At 39.3% G+C, this 20460-nt stretch overlaps 2 protein-coding genes across 7 annotated transcripts in view; one reads left to right on the plus strand and one right to left on the minus strand.

Annotated features, from left to right (window-relative positions):
* Window positions 1–2974, plus strand: part of PKD2L2 (polycystin 2 like 2, transient receptor potential cation channel) — a 53759-nt gene extending 50785 nt beyond the window's left edge. Inside the window, exons 13-14 of the mRNA XM_066276779.1 lie at window positions 1434–1546; window positions 2353–2974. Of these exons, the coding sequence (XP_066132876.1) occupies window positions 1434–1546; window positions 2353–2449 (210 nt within the window). The 3' untranslated portion in view covers window positions 2450–2974. The remainder of the gene's footprint in view (window positions 1–1433; window positions 1547–2352) is intronic.
* A 766-nt stretch (window positions 2975–3740) lies between these two features.
* FAM13B (family with sequence similarity 13 member B) overlaps window positions 3741–20460 on the minus strand; it is a 108632-nt gene continuing 91912 nt past the window's right edge. For all 6 annotated transcript variants that reach the window (XM_066272557.1, XM_066272561.1, XM_066272560.1 and 3 more), the window contains 8 exons: window positions 19911–19992; window positions 17764–17993; window positions 15488–15571; window positions 15255–15350; window positions 9217–9300; window positions 8963–9126; window positions 7764–7865; window positions 3741–6063 (listed from right to left, as the gene is read on the minus strand). In XM_066272557.1, the coding sequence (XP_066128654.1) occupies window positions 5940–6063; window positions 7764–7865; window positions 8963–9126; window positions 9217–9300; window positions 15255–15350; window positions 15488–15571; window positions 17764–17993; window positions 19911–19992 (966 nt within the window). In that variant the 3' untranslated portion in view covers window positions 3741–5939. The remainder of the gene's footprint in view (window positions 6064–7763; window positions 7866–8962; window positions 9127–9216; window positions 9301–15254; window positions 15351–15487; window positions 15572–17763; window positions 17994–19910; window positions 19993–20460) is intronic.

Consider the following 20460-nt stretch of genomic DNA (forward strand, 5'->3'; position numbering starts at 1 on the left):
ATTTCCACACCAATCCTATCTTCCGAATATGGTCCGAAATGGTTTGCTGGGCTGAATTAAGCCTTTCTGCGATCTCCGATGTTGTCAGAAAAGGATCTAGCTCCAACATGGTCTTAACAACATCGTCATTAATCAAAGGTGGTCGCCCAGAATGTGGCTTATCAGAAAGGTCGAAATCACCTGTTTCGAATTTTTCGAACCATCTTCTGCATGTCCTATCAGAAACTGTATCTTTACCAAACACTTTCAATAAATTTCTACATGCTTCTGTAGCATTTCTTCCTTGTTGAAATTCGTATACAATACAGTGGCGTAAATGAACTTTATCAGTAGCCATGGGTACACTATCGCTTCACACATAAGACTAACGTGAATCAACTTTGTTTTAGTTAATTTGCTACGGCAGTATGTATACATTAAGTGATGAAAATAGAGAGGCACTCATGCGCCAAATAAACATGTGCTTACGTGTCGAAACTTGTTGTGATAGAAACCGACAAAACTTTCCGGTAGACCTTTATATAAAGAGGGAATTGGGATGGTTAGGTTAGACTGCAAGAGTCTGGCTGAGAAGCAGCTGGACAGGCAAAGAATACCCACAAGTGCACTTTGAAGTACATTTGCTTCATTAAAGAACAGAGCAACAGGAATATCTCAGTTCTGGTCAAGTGCAGAGGTAAAGAGGCAATCAAATGAAAATAAGCTGGTATTTGTAATTTTAAAATTCCCCAACTTTGCCAACAGTTCTAATACCAGGTCCTCTGAAATCGACTTTGCTGATATATAGAACTAAAAATTGGCAAGGCAAAAAGCCAGTGGGGCTCAAATCAAAGCCCTGGAGAGTAGAGTTTAAGACTCACAGCCCCCTGCCTGACCTGTGGTGGCACAGTGGATAAAGCGTCGACCTGGAATGCTGAGGTCGCCGGTTCAAAACCCTGGGATTACCTGGCCAAGGCACATATGGGAGTTGATGCTTCCTGCTCCTCCCCTCTTCTCTCTCTCTCTCTCTCTCTCCTCCTCCTCTCCTCTCTAAAATGAATAAATAAAGTCTTAAAAAAAAAAAAAAGCCTCAACTCTTAGTTGCAGCATCTTTTTTTTTTTAAATTTTTTTAAAATCATTCCACAACTTTTTTTAGAGAGGAGAGAGAGAGAGAGAGAGAGAGAGAGAGAGAGAGAGAGAGAGAGAGAGAGAGAAGGGGGGAGAGAGGAGCAGGAAGCATCAACTCCCATATGTGCCTTGACCAGGCAAGCCCAGGGTTTTGAACCGGCGACCTCAGCATTCCAGGTTGACGCTTTATCCACTGTGCCACCACAGGTCAGGCTAGTTGCAGCATCTTTAAAAGACTCACAGCCCTGTGATGCTTGGATGGTAAACACCTGAAATAGAGAAAAAGTTAAAGACTGCAGCTTAGGTTCTTCCTCTAACTTGACAGGAGATTCAAAGTGCAGAGCAGATGAAAAAATGGAAAGAGAGGCTTGAGAAAAAGTATTATTCTACAGAAATTCAAGATGACTACCAGCCTGTCACTCAACAAGAATTTCAAGAGTAAGTATTCTCACTAGGGTACTACGGGATTATTGTGACATGGGGGTTGGGGACATGAGTTACACACATCGTTTTCCTGAACTCAAAACCTCTTCTGCTAAGATGCCACTTTTTTCAATTTTACCCAAATTTAAATGGAAAGCACAAGAGCCCTGGCCGGTTGGCTCAGCGGTAGAGCGTGGGCCTAGCGTGCGGAGGACCTGGGTTCGATTCCCGGCCAGGGCACACAGGAGAAGCGCCCATTTGCTTCTCCACTCCTCCGCCGCGCCGTCCTCTCTCTCTCTTCCCCTCCTGCAGCCAAGGCTCCATTGGAGCAAAGATGGCCCGGGCGCTGGGGATGGCTCTGTGGCCTCTGCCTCAGGCGCTAGAGTGGCTCTGGTCGCAACATGGCGATGCCCAGGATGGGCAGAGCATCGCCCCATGGTGGGCGTGCCGGGTGGATTCCGGTTGGGCGCATGTGGGAGTCTGACTGCCTCTTCCTGTTTCCAGCTTCAGAAAAATGCAAAAAAAAAAAATAATAATAATAATAATAAAATAAATAAAAATAAATGGAAAGCACGAGGTTTCATTTGTTTTCATGTTAAGAGAGACCAACTGCTTTTATCCTTACATCTCTAAATAGGAACTGCCATTTATATGTGATATGCATAGCAGATACTGTTCTCCCACAGTACCAGGCCTATTTTAGAAGCTTAAACATTACCTTTCCATTCAAAGTATTTCAAAATAGACACTCATAATCTGCTTCTCTTTATGCACAAAAATGTTACTGACTCATTCTCTACTTCTTTCAAATTATCCTGTAGCCTCTTTTTATATGCTGTGGAGCTGGAGAAAGAATTACACTACATCAGTTCAAAACTAAACAGAGTGATGAGAAAGGTTTCAGCTCTACCCTACTGAGTGGAGGTGAGAATCTGTGGTCATTGTCCATTTCTAACAAAGATTTATTCCTGTATTAACTTATTTCCTAAACTCCTCCCCATTTCTGATATATTTTAAAAGCACTAAACTACCCATCATCAAACTATATTGCCAATGATAATCATCATATGGTTTCAGGGACTGAGATACCCCTGAATGGGACCCACTGTACAATCTATGCATATTACAACATGCCTCCAAAGTATATACACACTGGTTCACAGAGAAGATTTTACAATAATTAAGTTCTAAGAATGTGATGAGAAAGTACAAAATAATGCTGCTTATAGTTTATGCAGCAGGTCTCTAATTAATGGCTCGGTAAATAGGTAAAGACAATTTTCTCAATGTTCCACAGAGTATAAGAACAGACAGTGCCCTCACCATCAACCACGCTCCAAATTCCTCTAACCAGATAATATAAATACAGAGGAATCTGAAAAGCCATCATACAATGGCTCAAGTAAAATAATCTCATCTCCATTCCTTCCAATTTGAAGTCTTCTATAAAAAGCCAAAGTGTTAAAGAACAAACTTATCAACCACCTACAGAAATTTTACTAATATTTTCAAACTGAAAAATCATCTCGGTGGTTTCTAAAGTAATACAGCTAAAGTTTCCCAAAAGTGCTTCTTCAAATACTTTAAAAGCAAAATACACTTTACAAAAATAAAGAGCAACATAGGAGTATCAGAGTTATAAAAATTCAAGCTGTTTGAAAAGTGTAAATGAGGGTACTGCAAAAGCCCTGTCTGGGTGGTTGGAAAGTTATGTGGCTGGCATTTTGGAAATTGAAAGGAAACTCTTCTTTTTTTAGATTACATAAACCCTCCAAGAACCTTTTGTTCTCTTAACCCAAGCAATAGCATTTGACCATAGTATTCAACTTCCACACTGCTGCTCAATAGTTCTGGATCTAAAAACTTGCATTAACGAAGTTTTAAATCTACCCACCTTCCCCAGGCCTACCTCTTCTCTTAGAGACTGTACATCAAGTTTTCTTAACAGGATAAATCACTGCAGTAAGAAATGCTGACTATTCTCTCTACATTTCCACCAGGGAATCACAAACATGGCCTTTCTGTCTTACCACTCCCCAGAGCTATAGGCAGCCAGGTGGTTTACTAATCCTGTTGTTCCCCCATATGGTCTGGGTGGGATAACTCAAACAAAGCCCGAGAACATTAAGTAAGACAAAGGAATATTTGAAGTCTCTCTTTTTTCCTTTTTCAATATCTAGTGGAAAAAAACAAAAGCAAACATTTACAGTTACTTAGAACATTGAAGTTCTTTTATTACAAAAGTCTATACAATGAAGTGCCAGAGCAATGCAATTATACTGGTCATATATATCTATATATTGTTTGTATATAGATATACACTTGTTACTTGTACCAAAGTAAAACTATCACAAACTGCCTAATTCTACCACCTACTGCTCCACTATGACACACAATACTGTCAGAGAGCATAAGTGCTGCCATGCCACTTTTATCTATTCTATTTGCAGCCAAACATTAACAGTGATAACCAACATCATGAAGCAGCTGTTAATTTTAAAATGAAACCAGTCAGGCCACTGACTTATAAAAATATGGTACTCATATAGATTTAGCATTATGAAGAAGGAATATATTATTTAAAACATTTAAATAGTGCATATGGACATTTTTGCATGTGGTATATAAAATAAAAAATTCATATAAAACAATATACAGTGCACATTAGATGTTTAGATATATACTCCTGTCTGGAGACTGATAGAAATGTACACTGCATGATGGATTCAAATCAAAATGATCTTTTGGCATTTTCAATTTTTCTAGGTATGCATTATGAATAACCTAGCTATATCAAAAGGAAACCACACAAAAAGGGCTGGATTTAGTGCTTTATTCCCCAACTATATGTTCACTACCAATGAATATTCCCTCCCACAAAAAAGGCAGTGCACACACAGGTGAAATGAGAAGTACCAGAAATGCTATCTATTATCAAGCTACTTCATGTGCTTACTATGTAATAGTGCCAGAAATCTGAGGTTCATGCTTTCCTCAGCTTATAAAAAGATGTTGCAAAAGTCCATTTTGTATGGAACAAACTGTTAGTATTAGCTAGTTAAGAAAACCATGCATGAGTCACTGCATGCAAAACATAGGCACAAAGTGAGACACTCATCAATCCAAAAAAGCACCAGGAAAAAAATTAACACTTAGATTAAGCCTGACCAGAATATGCTATTAATGACTGTTATATTGTTAGCACAAATAAAGTCATCATTCTGTGAATATGATTAGCATAATGATATCAGCAGAGTACCTAAAAAAGGCCATGCAAAGCCAAAAAAAATGCTTAAGAGTATATGACAAGGGGCATACCACTACACATCTTGTGACCAGCTGTTTTAAACAGCATGTGACTGAGCAAAAGGTGGTCCCTTTAAAAGATGTTTTCTTTATGGATTTTGCTGATTAAGAGGAAAAAAGGATGCAAACTCTTAAAGGTACATGTAAACATGCAGTGGTATAGCCCTTGTTAAAAACAGATTTACTTCAGGCATTAAGATTCTTTTGCCAGTTTAGGCCCATTTGATTAAACATACAAATCTGAGTACCATCAGAGTTCCTACATACTGACATGGATATTTTCTCACATTATCTGGAGGTGGGTAGGAAAAAAAAACTGGACGATTGAATCCAGACAAATCACATCATCACCAGCTGATAACAGTAACTGAGGAAACAAACAGTAACTTAAGTCCCATAGGCAGCATGTGGTATGATTCAGTTCTGTGTGTCGTGTGTGATGTGTGTTTTCATACTAATAAGCAAGGTCACTTTTTGGTCTATCTGCTGTTACCTTGATCCAGGAGCTGTGTGACCACTGAATTGCAAAATTCTGCTAACATACTACCTGTGGAAAAGTGTCACTTTGAGAATGAAACAGAAATGTGTCCCACAGTAGGACTTGAAGTTTCAGTTGATTTTGGTTTTCTAAGAAAACAGAATATAGTTGCATATGTGCACATTTATAGGCTTCTTTCAAATTTTCAGTCATTCTGTAAGAAAAAGGCAACTGAAGAATTCAATGTGAAGATTTTCTTCTAATTTTCTCCAATAATGAAAAAATAAATAAATAAAGTCAGCAATAACAAAAAGCTTGTACTTCCAAAGTTCTTGAAGTTGAAAGGATAAAATACTAGTCTTTTGCTAACAGGATGTGTCTGTAGTACAAAACAATGAAGAAAAATGAATGCTTGTTAAAGATGGAGGGGACAGTCTGTGGTTAATATGCTCCCCAGAGAAGGTCTGCTTACCCACCCATCATCATTTCTCTAGTGGCACCACAACCAAGTTACAAAATGAGACTCTGAGTGCCTGACAAAATGAACTCAAGTACCAGCCAAGTACACACGATGACAGCTTCAGGGAATACAACTGATTTTATGATGCTTTCAAGGAGCTTATTTTATATAGATTTTGAAGAATCTTGTTTGCTGATGAGAACTTCAAGAAGCCTAAGCTTGGCTTTAATTTTCTTATACTCCCTGTACTCCTCAAGCACGGGAACACGATCCTCTTTCTGGGCATTCCTAGGGGTGAAAACAAAACATGTAATATTCTAGAGATCACCTGGAAAATAAAAGTCCCAGAAGCTGACCTAATGTGAGATAATGTTACCAAATATAAATTCAAATAAAAAATTGCTCTGTAAGAAAAAAGTAGTATTGGACTAATGCCCCCCTACCCCAAGGAACATTCCTGAGATACATCTACTTTTCCCCCCTTCTTTTCCAGGTGAGAGGAGGGGAGATAGACTCCTGCATGCACCCCAACCGGGATCCATCCAGCAACCCCCATCAGGGGCCAATGCTCTGCCCATCTGGGGCCATGCTCACAACTGAGCTATTTTTAGCACTCCACAGAGCCATCCTCAGTGCCCAGGGCCAATGCACTTGAACCAACTGAGCCATGGCTGTGGGAGAGGAAGAGAAAGGAAGAATGAGAGAGAGAGAGAGAGAGAGAGAGAGAGAAAAGGGGGAGGGAGAAGGCATATAGTAGCAGATGGTTGGTTCTCCAGTGTGCCCTGACCAGGAATCAAACCCAGACATCCACACACTGGGCTGATGCTCTACCACTGAGCCAACTGACCAGGGCTTATAATTTTGATGGATTTCTCTACTGATAGATTAAATACTGTACTTATCAGTGATCAATGTAGATAACTAGAGATAATATTTTAATAAGACATACACTGTGAGACTGTCCGATCTGAGGTCTATTAAGTGCTAGAGGACTACAGTCATGTCATACATGAACTGTGTGTGGCTTCAGTGAGCTGAGGTGTAAAACATCTTACCCACAGTAGCAACCAATTTAATCACTAGGTAAAGCATCAGACCATCCTATATATAATTATAAGCAAAGTTTTCTTCCAATAAGACAAAAAAATTAGAAGGTACTTGGAAAATTCATTCTTGTACTTAAGACTTTTTTTTTAATATTACAAATGTTTTTATTATGCATTTATCATATTAGAGTGTATTATTGTTACAATGAATAAAATGTTTCTTTTATTTATGATATTGTTTTCTTCAATTTTTTTAAACCATTTTTACCAACCTATATAGAGGACTCGCAAATTAAACACATTTTAGAATTTGTAATATAGTCATTGGCTGGTAAAACCATCCAGTTACATGGAAAAACTTAAGACACCTGAGATAGCCTTCAGTTTTGGCTACATCTAATAGAATGTATTTCTCTTTAAAATACAGAGTCTCACTGGGTCATCTGTGCATAACACAGTTAAAGGCAACTTGTCATATTTTATCACAGGAGCCACATAACTGCCACTTGTTACACACCTTGAAAATGGGCAGCCTGAAATGAAGAACGTGCAGCTTAAGCAATGATGGGCTCTGTGTAAGAACCCAAACTAACTGAAGAGACTGCTCATGTTATGGAACCCTTTCTAAAATGAGAAACATCTCGTTTCACAAACACTTTCAAAAGGATGAGAGTCTAGTATAAAAGAACATAAAATAGCTGCCACTCAACCAAGCCTCCTTAGGACACCTTAGAATATTTTATCAGATGTTGTTTACTATAGCTCTGACTTTTTCTTACTATTAATAGCAGGGCTTCAATGCATAAAGGAATGTTTTTTACTTGTATTCAATACTAATATCCTTATAGGCACAATTTATTTCTTTTCCTATATATTTATTTTAACATGGGGAACTTGTGAGTTTAAGGGGAAAGAGGACTCATTTTGTGATGTTCAACTAACCTCCCATTCTGTTGGTAAAATGCTTCCTCAAATTCTCGTAATGTTTTACGTAGTTTCTTTTTTTCAGCTCTAGCTTTCCAAAGTTGTTCCAGTAATTCGGGCCTAAAAGTGAAACAGGAAGAAAACGTTATTGAAAGGGCAGTGTTGACTCACTATGTTCTTAACAATGGTTTGAATTCCGGCTGCAAATAAAAGTAGGCTGGGGACCTTTTAAAATATACCAATGCCTAAGGTCCCCACGACCAACTAAATAAGAATAGCGGTTCTGCAGAATTCCTTTTTTAAAAAAATATTCCCATATGATCCTAAAGTAAAGCCAGGGCTGAGAACCAGTCAGATACCATGTCAGGTAGGAAGCTGATAGAGAACCTAACAGACAATGTTCAGTTGGTTCCTGCACTGTTATACAACAAATGTAGAATTTTAGTTTTTAAAATTTTCAAAAACACTATTTTTTTTCTTCTTTTCCAAGTGAGAGGAGGGTAGAGAGACAGATTCTCGCATGCACTGGTACCAGGATTCACCTGGCAACCCCCGTAAGTGGCCAATGCTCTGCCCATCTTGGGCCATGCTCACAACCAAACTACTTTTAGTGCCTGAGGCAGAGGCTCCATGGAGGCATCCTCAACGCTCAGGGCTGATGGACTCAACCAATCGAGCTATGGCTGCAGGAAAGGAAGAGAGAGAAAGAAGGGGGAGGGGTGGAAAAGCAGATGGTCACTTCCCCTCTGTGCCTTGACCAGGAATTGAACCTGGGACATCCATATGCTGGGCTCTACCACTGAGTAACTGGCCACAGCCAAAAACACATTAATATTTAATTTTAAAAATGTGAATTGGACAACATGTATTTATAAATCACATTTTTTTTTAAAAAGGGTGTATCTCCTTTTTAAAACTTTGTTTCTTGATATTAGAGACAGAAAAAGTAGGAGAGAGAGGGATAAACACAGATTTGTTGTTCCACTTATTTATGCATTCATTGGTTGATGCTTGTATGTACAATGACTGGGGATTGAACCCACAACCTTGGTGTATTGGGACAACCCTCTAACCAAGTGAGCTACCTGGCCAGGGATAAAAGAGTATATCCCTTGAGCACTGTATTCCCTCCAAGTGTTGGATTATTTAACGTTAAATTTCTTGACACATAAATTTTGTTAAACAAATAGGCTAAAATCACAAACTAGCCTACGTACATAGATGCTGCTCGAGTACTTGACAATCGGAGATCCAGAGCCAGTTTTTCTTGGTTTTCCTCAACATCAGATTCTAAGTTTTCTAAAGAAGACTGTGCCTGTACAGCAGTTTTCAAGATATCAGTTAACTCAGGGGATAGACTAACACCATCTTCTTCTTCTTCCTAAAAAGATATTCAAACAAAGAAACAGACCATGACTTTCAACTTTTCCTTTAGGAAAGAGGTCAGAGAATAATTTCTCTTAAGAATTACCTTGATTTCTTCAAAAAAATGTGCAGTTTCTCCTTCTATGATTGGCTGTAACATCTGACCCCTTCGCTTGGTGGATGGAGATCCCTATAACAATCAACATACAGATTGTTTACATTTTAAGTAAAGTGTTCAATGAAGCTTTGCTTCACTGGCATTAAACTTTATTTCAAAATCCTAATAATTTACGCTTTTAATTATTTATAAATTCCTTAGTAAAAAAACTTTTTTGCTTATATGTATTTTCAAGTTATGTGTGCACAGTGATTAATAATACTTTCTGTCTAGATAATTCTAAAAGAGCTCAATCGTAAATATTTTTAAAATTCTAAATAAAAGAAAGCATGACATAATTTAATTGGAAGCATTTTTCTTTTCTTTTTTTTTTTTTACAGAGACAAGAGAGAGTCAGAGAGAGGGATAGGCAGGGACAGACAGATAGGAACGAAGAGATGAGAAGCATCAATCATTAGTTTTTCATTGCGCATTGCGACACCTTAGTTGTTCATTGATTGCCTTCTTGTATGTGCCTTGACCGAGGGGCTACAGCAGACCCCTTGCTTGAGCCAGCGACCTTGGGTCCAAGCTGGTGAGCTTTTGCTCAAACCAGATGAACCCACGCTAAAGCTGGCGACCTCGGGATCTCAAACCTGGATCCTGCATCCCAGTCCAATGCTCTATCCACTGCGCCACCACCTAGTCAGGCGCATTTTTCTTTTTCTTTCTTTCTTTCTTTTTTTTTTTTTTGGTATAATTATATTTTTCTGAAGTTGGAAACGGGGAGGCAGTCAGACAGATTCCCACATGCACCCGACCGGGATCCACCCAGCACGCCCACCAGGGGGCGATGCTCTGCCCATCTGGGGCGTTGCTCTGTTGCAACCAGAGCTATTCTAGCACCTGAGGCAGAGGCCACAGAGCCATCCTCAGCGCCTGGGCCATCTTTGCTCCAATGGAGCCTCGGCTGCAGAAGGGGAAGAGAGAGACAGAGAGGAAGGAGAGGGGGAGGGGTGGAGAAGCAGATGGGCGCTTCTCCTGTGTGCCCTGGCCAGGAATCGAACCTGGGACTCCTGCATGCCAGGCCAATGCTCTACCACTGAGACAACCGGCCAGGGCCTGCATTTTTCTTTTTAACAATAGCTATCAACCCCTGTTGGTCTAGAGCAGTAGTCCCCAACCTTTTTTGGGCCACGGACCGGTTTAATGTCAGAAAATATTTTCACGGACCAGCCTTTAGGGTGGGACATATAAATGTATCACGTGACTGAGACCAAGCATCAAGAGTGTTGGCCCTGGCCGGTTGGCTCAGCAGTAGAGCGTCGGCCTGGCGTGCGGGGGACCCGGGTTCGATTCCCGGCCAGGGCACATGGGTGAAGCGCACATTTGCGTCTCCACCCCTCCTTCCTCTCTGTCTCTCTCTTCCCCTCCCGCGGCCGGGGCTCCATTGGAACAAAGATGGCCCGGGCGCTGGGGATGGCTCTGTGGCCTCTGCCCCAGGCGCTGGAGTGGCTCTGGTCACGGCGGAGCGACGCCCCGGAGGGGCAGGGCATCGCCCCCTGGTGGGCATGCCGGGTGGATCCCGGTCAGGCGCATGCGGGAGTCTGTCTGACTATCTCTCCCTGTTTCCAGCTTCAGAAGGATACAAAAAAGGAAGAAAAAGATGAAGAAAAAAAAAAAGAGTGAGTCTTAGACAGATGTAACAGAGGGAATCTGGTCATTTTTTAAAAATAAAACATTATTCAGACTTAAATATAAATAAAACGAAAATAATGTAAGTTATTTATTCTTTCTCTGCGGACTGCTACTGGTCCGCGGCCCGGGGGTTGGGGACCACCGGTCTAGAGGACCACTTTATACTCCTGTTTTATTTTAATTTAGAAAATTATATTTAACAAAGTGACATTGACCCATAAGAGTAGATAGGTTTCAGCCTGACCAGGTGGTGGCGAAATGGATAAAGCAGAGGACCCAGGTTTGAAACCCCAAGGTTGCCGGCTTACGCACTAGCTCATCCAGCTTGAGCACAGGCTCACCAGCATGCACACGGGGTTGTTGACTTGAGCGTGGGTTCATAGTCATGACCCCATGGTCACCGGCTTGAGCCCAAAGGTTGCTGGCTTGAGCCCAAGGTCGCTGGCTTAAGCAAGGGGTCACTCGCTCTGCTGTAGCCCCCTGGTCAAGGCACATATGAGAAAGCAATCACTGAACAACTAAGGTGCTGCAACAAAAAATTGATGCTTCTCATCCCTTGCCCTTCTTGTCTATCTGTCCCTCTCTGACTTTCTGTCAAAAAAAAAAAAGAGTATATAGGTTTCAGATAAACATTTGAACTGTTGCTTATGTTATACACCCATCACCCAAAGTCAAATTATTTTCCATCACCTTATATTTGTCCCTCTTTACACCCTTACTCCCACCCATCCCCCTATACTCCTTTTTAAAAAATAGTAATTTCACTGAGATATAATTCACATAACAAAATTCACTTTTTAAAAATATACAATTTAGTGAGTTTTAGTAAAGTCACCAATATCCATTCCAGAACATTTCATCTCCATGCCCCCTCCCAAACCTATACTCATCAGTTGTTATGTATGTGCGTGCCCTCTTTCCTCAGCCCTTGGCAAACACTAACTTAATTGCTTTATCTATGGGCTAGTGTATTCTTATATATTTCATATAAATGGAATCATACAATATGTGGCTTTCTGTGTTTGGCTTCTTTCATTTTGGATAAATATTTTCAAGGTTCATTCATGTTGTTGTAGCATGTATGAGTACTTCATTCCTTTTTACAGCTGAATAATATTCCACAAGATGCATACACTACTTTTATCCATTAGTTGCTGGACATTTGGGTTGTTTCTACATTTTGGCTGTTATGAATAATGCAGCTATAAACATCTGCATACAAATTTTTGTACAGGCATATGATTTCAGTTCTCTGGGGCATATACCTTGGAGAATTGCTAGGTTATATGGTAACTCTATATTTAACCTTTTGAAAAATGACCAAACTGTTTTTCAAAGTGGCTGCACCACTTTATATTATTAGCACCAGCAGTGAGTAAGCATTCCAATTTCTCCATACCCTTGCCAACACTGTTATCTTTTTTATTATATTACTGGGTATAAAGTAGTATCTGCATATGGTTTTTATTCACATTTCCTAATGACAAATAATGCTGAACATCTTTTTATGTGCTTAATGGCCATTTATATAGTTTTTCTTTCTTTTTTTAAAGATTTTATTCATTGATTTTAGAGGGTGAGAAAGTGAAAGAGAGAGAGGAAGAGAGAGAGAACGTGTGGTGTAGAGGAGCGGGAAGCATCAACTAATAGTTGCTTCTTATATGTGCCTCAACCAGGCAAGCCCAGGGTTTCGAACCGGCAACCTCAGCATTTCTGATCAACACTTTATCCACTGCACCACCACAGGTCAGGCATGTATCTTTTCTGGAGAAATGGCAAATTACTGCCATTGTGGGTTGCCTTTTCTCTTTAAGTGTCATTTGATGCACAAAAGTTTTTAATTTTCATAAAGTCCAATTTATTTTTTCTTTTGCCACTATGTTTTTGGAGTCATATCCAAGAAAACATCGTCTGATCCAAGGTCAAATAGATTTTCCTCTATTTCCTATGAGTTTTACAGTTTCAGCACTTATATTGAGGTCTACAATCCATTTAGATAAATTTTGTGTGAGGTAAGAGTCTCATTTCATCTTTTCTTTTTCTTTGCATGTGGATATCCGGCTATCTAAGCACCATTTGTTGAAAAAAACTTTTCTTTCCTACTGAATTTAGTTTAATTTTTACACTGCAAATTTCTCTTTATGACAGCCATATTTAAGAGTCCTTAAAATCTAGCCTGACCAGGTGGTGGCATCATGGACAGAGTGTTGGACTGGGATGCAGAGGACCCAGGGTCAAAACTCCAAGGTCGCCAGCTTGAGTGCGGGCTCATCTGGCTTGAGCACAGGCCACCAGCTTGGGCGTGGGGTTGCTGGTTTGAGCGTGGGATCAGAGACATGACCCCATGCTCACTGGCTTGAGAAAGGGGTCACTCGCTCTGCTGAAGCCCCCCACCATCAAGGCACATGTGAGAAAGCAATCAGTGAACAGCTAAGGTACTGCCACGAAGAATTGATGCTTTTCATTTCTCTCCCTTCCTGTCTGTCTGTCCCTATCTGTCCGTCTCTCTGTCTCTGCCAAATAAAAAGTCCTTAAAATCTAGAAATGACAGTTTTTCGAAACAAACTCGTTTTTATAAAGAAATTCAAAGAGTAAATATTATTATGGAATTATGAAAATGTCAGTGAAAAACAAAAATACCCTGTAATCAAAGGATAAAATCTGTATTAAATAAACTTTTTTTTTTTTTTCCATTTTTCTGAAGCTGGAAACAGGGAGAGACAGTCAGACAGACTCCCGCATGCGCCCGACCAGGATCAACCCGGCACGCCCACCAGGGGCGACGCTCTGCCCACCAGGGGGCGATGCTCTGCCCATCCTGGGCGTTGCCATGTTGTGACCAGAGCCACTCTAGCGCCTGAGGCAGAGGCCACAGAGCCATCCCCAGCGCCCGGGCCATCTTTGCTCCAATGGAGCCTTGGCTGCGGGAGGGGAAGAGAGAGACAGAGAGGAAAGCGCGGCGGAGGGGTGGAGAAGCAAATGGGCGCTTCTCCTGTGTGCCCTGGCCGGGAATCGAACCCGGGTCCTCCGCACGCTAGGCCAACGCTCTACCGCTGAGCCAACCGGCCAGGGCTTAAATAAACTTTTATGTGCCAAGAATATAAACTATATAGGCTTTTCTTCCTTGTTCAAATAAAATCAACTCTCTCTAAATGAAAGTGTTGAATAACTAGTTATAGAAATAAGACAATTAAAAAAGAATCAGTTTAGTCTGACCAGTGGTGGCACAGTGGACAGAGAGCATCAATCTGGGATGCTGAGGTCCCAGCTTCAAGACCCCGAGGTCACCAACTTGAGCACAGGCTCACCAGCTTGAATGTGGGATCTCCAGCTTGAGCGTGGGATCATCAACATGATCCCATGGTTGCTGGCTTTGAGCCCAAATGCACGCTGGCTTGAATAAGGGGCCACTGGCTTGGTTGGAGTGTCCAGGTCAAGGCATATATGAGAAGCAATCAATGAACCTCAAAAGTCCTGCAACTATGAGTTGATGCTTCTCATCTTTCTCCCTTTCTGCCTTTTTCTTTCTCTTAAAAACAAACAAACAAAAGAATCCATTTACATGAGGTCTAAATAAAAAATGCTCAGAAGGCCAATATGAACCTAGTTCTAATGCGTAGTCAGGTGGAAGGAAACTCCCATGCAAGTGGCTAGCAACATAAAAATGGCCTACAAGCCTGTAAGTTCTAGTAAATTAATTCCTATAAGATGATGCAAAATGGGCTACATACTGTTTTCTACTTGAGCCTGAGAGAAATCTAGAGCAATAGTATCTAATAGTTAATTTGCACATAAGTATTAGAGTTTCATTTTTCTCTAAAAGTGTACATGAATATGAATAAGCATTATTTAAACAAACTTTTTAATTTAAAAAAGATAAACCTGGGGAAAAAAAAGATAAACCTGAAAAAAATTCAGTTGATATTACTTTGTATATTAATAGGTAAACATAATCGAACAGCCATCACAAAATTAATGTAATTTCAAAAACATGAAGTTAAATGGAAAGAAACTAGGTAAGAGTTTGAAATAAAGGTTTTGAAAATTCCACAAAGTAGTATCTCCTGAGCCTGAGTTTCATCATCTGTGAAATGAGGCTATCTTCTGTTACCTGTTGTAATTTAACTTGTTAGGATATAATGACTTAAACATATATAAAAATGCATTATAAGAATGACTGGGAGATAATAGCAGGCACTTATTATCAATTTCCTATTCTTTTTAAAGCAGTAACTTCACCTTACATAAACAGTTTGTGCTACCATACCTGTGTCTTTCTCCCATATACCACCATAATTTTTTAAAGAGGCCTTGGTAAAATTAACTAGATAATTGCATGTTTTACTTACAAGGACAGGAGTAATGCTAGCTCTTGTCAACATCTGTTTCACAAGTCTGTATCTATCATAGAGAGGTTTAACAATGTGTCTTTCTTCCCTGGTCACCTGAAGCAAAAACAATGGAAATTACCTAGTCATCAGAAATCCAAAATGTTCAAAACATTAAGTAATAAAATTTTCCCCTCCAAAATTTTAAAACATTATTTTAAAAATCTTTTTTTTTTTAAAAAAAGAGACATTACCGGCCTTCCATGTTGACTTTCATAGTAAAGAAGACTTTTCTGGAGAGAACTTTTCTCTTCTACCAAATGATCTTTTGTCATTTTCTAGGAGAGGGAAGAAAAACCAACATCTCATTGGCACCATCATTATCGCCCTCACCCCCACAATGTAAATAATTAGGTTGAAAGGGCAGCCCATCCCCACTCTAACCTAGGCTAATAGGAACACATCTCTGCTTGCAGATTTGCAGACAGAACTTCAGTCACCTGTGGAATCAGGTCTTCTAAAATTTAGGTAGCAATTCTCTTTGGTGGTCTGATTTATATTTTATCTGCATAAGTTATGAATATCAGCCTAGTGACCTCTTTTTGTTCACCAAGTTACTTAACTCTTTTTGGTCAATATCCTAATCTATAAATGAGGAAACTTCACCCTACTTCATAGGGCTCTACTGAACCAATATGTTGTAAAGGCATTTAAAACAGTGCCTACCTGGCATACATAAATGCCTATTGTTTTATAATTTTACATAGAACCTTTTATTGGCTTTATAATTATATACGTGTGGACCAACAACACACAATAGCACATATGCGTATATAGGCCTTCCAATATTTCTCCTAAAACATTAACAAAATCTGGCAGCAGTACAGTGGAAAGAATATGAAAAAAAAACACCATAAATGTCAATTTGTGAGCTTAGACTTCATCTGGCACTACAATACTCTTGTCACAACTTTCAGTATTCTCAGTGATACTAGAATAAGCAGGACACCTCAAGTTTATGTGCCTAGAGAACCTTCCCACTTTGTTCCATAGGACCTTTTAACATCTACAGCTCAGTGAACAGTGTTCCACAGATTACCCTTTAACACTACACCAAATAAACACTCTACTTAATCTCAAGACTAGATAATACTGTGTATACCATTTCTCATCCGAGTCAAGTTAGAAGTAAAAAAATTTTCACTAGATAATACCTTCATCTAACAAATACCATTTTAGATTATATATGCTCAGTAGAATTCAACTGGGTGCCGACTCTGTAAAACATTGATTTCAACCTCAAACTTGAATCTTAAACCTAAGATAATGAGTGTGAATGAAGCTAATCTGAACAAAATTATTTAAAGGAAGGGAGGAGGTTGGTCTAACACAAAATTGAAAAACAGGAAAAGCAGGAGGAAAAGAGCAATTAGAATTTCTAATCCAGCTCTGTTCAAAGGAAAGACTCCAATATTTAGATCATGAGACAGACAGATGTGTGCTCTGTTGACAAGACAGAAATTTATATCAGGACCATCACTGCCTTGACAAAAGTTCACTTGAGACCATCTACCTCTCTACTCTCCTAGCAAATCTCAGATGAGATTTATGAGATTTATAAATGATTTGCATTGCCAAGTACTTTGACCAGGACTCCCCTAGGCATGGGCTTTAATGAGTAACAGTTCTTTTAAAACATTCCTTCATTTAATCCTGCTAACAACCATATTGTGTTAGTTATTTTAATGGACATAATCATATCCATATAAGTCATAGGGCTGACAAAGGAACTCAGTGGAAGAATGCACATACTATAACCAGTCAGGGCCAGGCATAAGGTAAGAATTCAATATATATAAATATTAAGATACACATTCGCCCTGGCCGGTTGGCTCAGTGGTAGAGTGTCAACCTGGCATGTGGGAGTCCTGGGTTCAATTCCCGGCCAGGGCACACAGGAGAGGCACCCATCTGCTTCTCCACCCCTCCCCCTCTCCTTCCTCTCTGTCTCTTTCTTCCCCTCCCGCAGCCAAGGCTCCATCGGAGCAAAGTTGGCCTGAGCACTGAGGATGGCTCCATGGCCTCTGCCTCAGGCGCTAGAATGGCACTGGTTGCAACAGAGCAACGCCCCGGATAGGCAGAGCATCGCCTCCTGGTGGGCATGCCAGGTGGATCCCGGTCGGGCGCATGCAGGAGTCTGTCTGACTGCCTCCCCGTTTCCAACTTCAGAAAAATACAAAAAATAAATAAATAAATACAAAAAAAAAAAAGATACACATTCATCTTGCCATCTGCCTCCAATATAAATGAATAGATCAGCATTCTAGCTTTTGAAGTCTTACTATTGTGACTCAGTTCCTGGATGACTGGGCACTACTGGTGTGCTGATAAAAACATTTCTGTATCTGCTAACTTGGAAAGCAGACTCAGGCCAGTCAGATGACCTAGACATCTCTATGCCACTGTGGTAACTACTTTGTTTCAGAGATTCTAAAGGCTAGTGTGGGCAAACATCATAGCTCAAGATTACTTTGATATCTTCTGGAAGACACCTCTCAACACGTTTTTCCTTCAGTCTTTTCAGAATAAGTTCAAGTGTTGCTTCCTTAGATGGCTTCTTTTCCTTGTGAATGACCCTGGATTCCTCTTCATTCTCTTCATCTTCATGATCTAGAGAAGAGCCAAAGCTTTTTGGAAGAGTGTTACTACGTGGACGTGTCTGAGTTACAAATTCTCCATCAGAGCTTCTGTGTTTTGCATCTACATTTCAGAACCAAGAGGAGAGATTAGTGGTTTCAGTTACAATGCAACTCCAGGTCAAAAGAGTAAAGCAGTAAACAAGATATACAACAGGAAAATATATATTAATAGCATACAGGCTCAGTTATTTCAATTAAATATTGAAATATTTAAATGATATATATAGCAGGAGAGCTCTACTATTCAGCTTTTTAACCAATAATCAGAGAAAGCTGCCTATAATGTAAGATAATCTGATAAGCACTGGAGAAACAGATATGGTCCCTATTTTCATGAAGCATAAAATTCAGGGAAGAAAAACAAAAACCAAGTAATCAAATTCATAAAATAATTTCAGAGTGCTAAGTGCTATAAAGAAGATAAAACAGGATGGTATCACAGTGCTGAAAAGAAGAGAGCTATTTTGTGGAAGGGCTACTATACTGGATAGGACTGACAATACGGGACTTTCTGAATTGGTGACATTCTAATTGAACAGGGAATAAAAAGATAACCTATTATAGAAGATTTAGGGGAAGAGCACTGCTCCCCAACTGAGGCAATAGCCAATGCATGAGCTCTAAAGCGTAGCATATTTAAAGAAGAGAAAATGAGAAAGGGAAGTAAGTGATAAAATGAGCTAAGAGCAGAGTATGCAAGGTCTTGAAAGTCATGGCAAGAAATTTGGACTTTATTCTAACTGGGAGGGGGTGCCCACAGAAGGGCTGTGAACAAGGTAGTAACAAGTTTTTAAAAAATAACTCTGCTACTAAGAGAATGGACTATATATAGGACAATAAAAGTGGGAGAAATTGAAAAATTACTTGGAAACTAATTTTTCTTGTTTAATGCCAATTTGGTTGGAAACTGGGATTTTAAAGAAGAGATAAGAGATCTTAATGTAAACTTAATAAACATAGAAACACTGTCTACAGTACCATATTTAAAGATACTAAAAATTTGATTGATTTCAAATGAATAAACCAAAAGATGATGCTCAGATTATAAACCCATACTTGGCCCAGACAACTTTTTAATATATGTATTCATGGGCCTGACCTGTGGTGGCGCAGTGGATAAAGCGTCGACCTGGAAATGCTGAGGTCGCTGGTTCGAAACCCTGGGCTTGCCTGGTCAAGGCACATATGGGAGTTGATGCTTCCAGCTCCTCCCTCCTTCTCTCTCTCTCTGTCTCTCTCTCTCTCTCTCTCCCTCTCCCTCTCTGTCTCTCTCTCTCCCTCTCTCTCTCCTCTCTAAAAATGAATAAATAAAATAAAATAAAGTTATTAAAAAATATATGTATTCATTATTTTAAAACATATTCACTAAACACATACAAAATAATTATACTTCAGCAACTGCTATATGGGTTTAACACCCAGTAACACAATACCTAGTTTTTGATTTAAGAAGACTTATTATTTAGTCTTTGTAGTATAAACAGCTCATTATGAGTAGATATTCTAAGATGAAACACCTACCAAAACCCAAAACTGCTTAATATTTGAAATATATCTCAAATTTAAAAATTTTTATTTTTTACTGATTTTAGAGAGAAAGGAGAGAAAGAGAGAGAGAGAGAGAGAGAGAGAGAGAAACATCAACTTGTTGTTCCACTTATTTATGCATTCTCTGGTTGATTCTTGCATGTGCCCTGACCAGCAATCAAACCTGCAACCTTGGTGTTTCGGGATGATGCTCTAACCAACTGTGCTACCTTGGTCAAGGCTTGAAATATATTTCAGATAAACTTTATAATATAGTATCACCTACGAATATACAATCTAAGGAATCTGACCATAACTAATAAGGAAACTTTTACTTAGGCAAACAATGTCCAAGATTTAAAATTATAAAATTTATAACTATAATTCTCATAGACATTATGAAGAATATTTTTAAAATAAAAATATATTACAACAATGGCACATTTTATACCTTTAATTTGCTTCCGCAGTTTGGTAAGCTCTGTCATCCATTTTAATACCTTTGGGTTCGCTGCAATATCAGTGTAGGAAGGCTGAAAATTCAAGGAACAGAATCAACTTAACAACTCTGTGATAAGCAATAGTTGCATTAATTTATGGCCAAGTAATAGTTTACAGTTTCCACAGCAGAGATTTCACTCAGTCCTCATTTTATCTTACTTTACAGGCAGATATTAAGGCAGAATATTAAGTAAAGCTCTCAAAGCAGAGGTTAGCACCTAACAGAAGCCAGATTTAAATACAGGTCTTCTGATTCCCTGTATAGGACGCTTTCCACTTCACATTCTAATTATTAAATTATTAAATTTGTTATTTATTAGTGTTATTACATTTTAAATACATTATTTATTCTATTTATTCAATATCATTTATTATTTAAAATGATTCAACTCTCCTTCTCCACCTCCTACCCTGGGTACTTGTTTTGGGGGGAGAGTAGAAGCAGCATTAAGTGATTTGTCAACATAAGTATTTACTTTAAAAATTCTACAAGCTGTTCT

The sequence above is a fragment of the Saccopteryx bilineata genome, chromosome 4 (genome assembly GCF_036850765.1).
Source record: "Saccopteryx bilineata isolate mSacBil1 chromosome 4, mSacBil1_pri_phased_curated, whole genome shotgun sequence".
NCBI classification, from domain to species: domain Eukaryota; kingdom Metazoa; phylum Chordata; class Mammalia; order Chiroptera; family Emballonuridae; genus Saccopteryx; species Saccopteryx bilineata.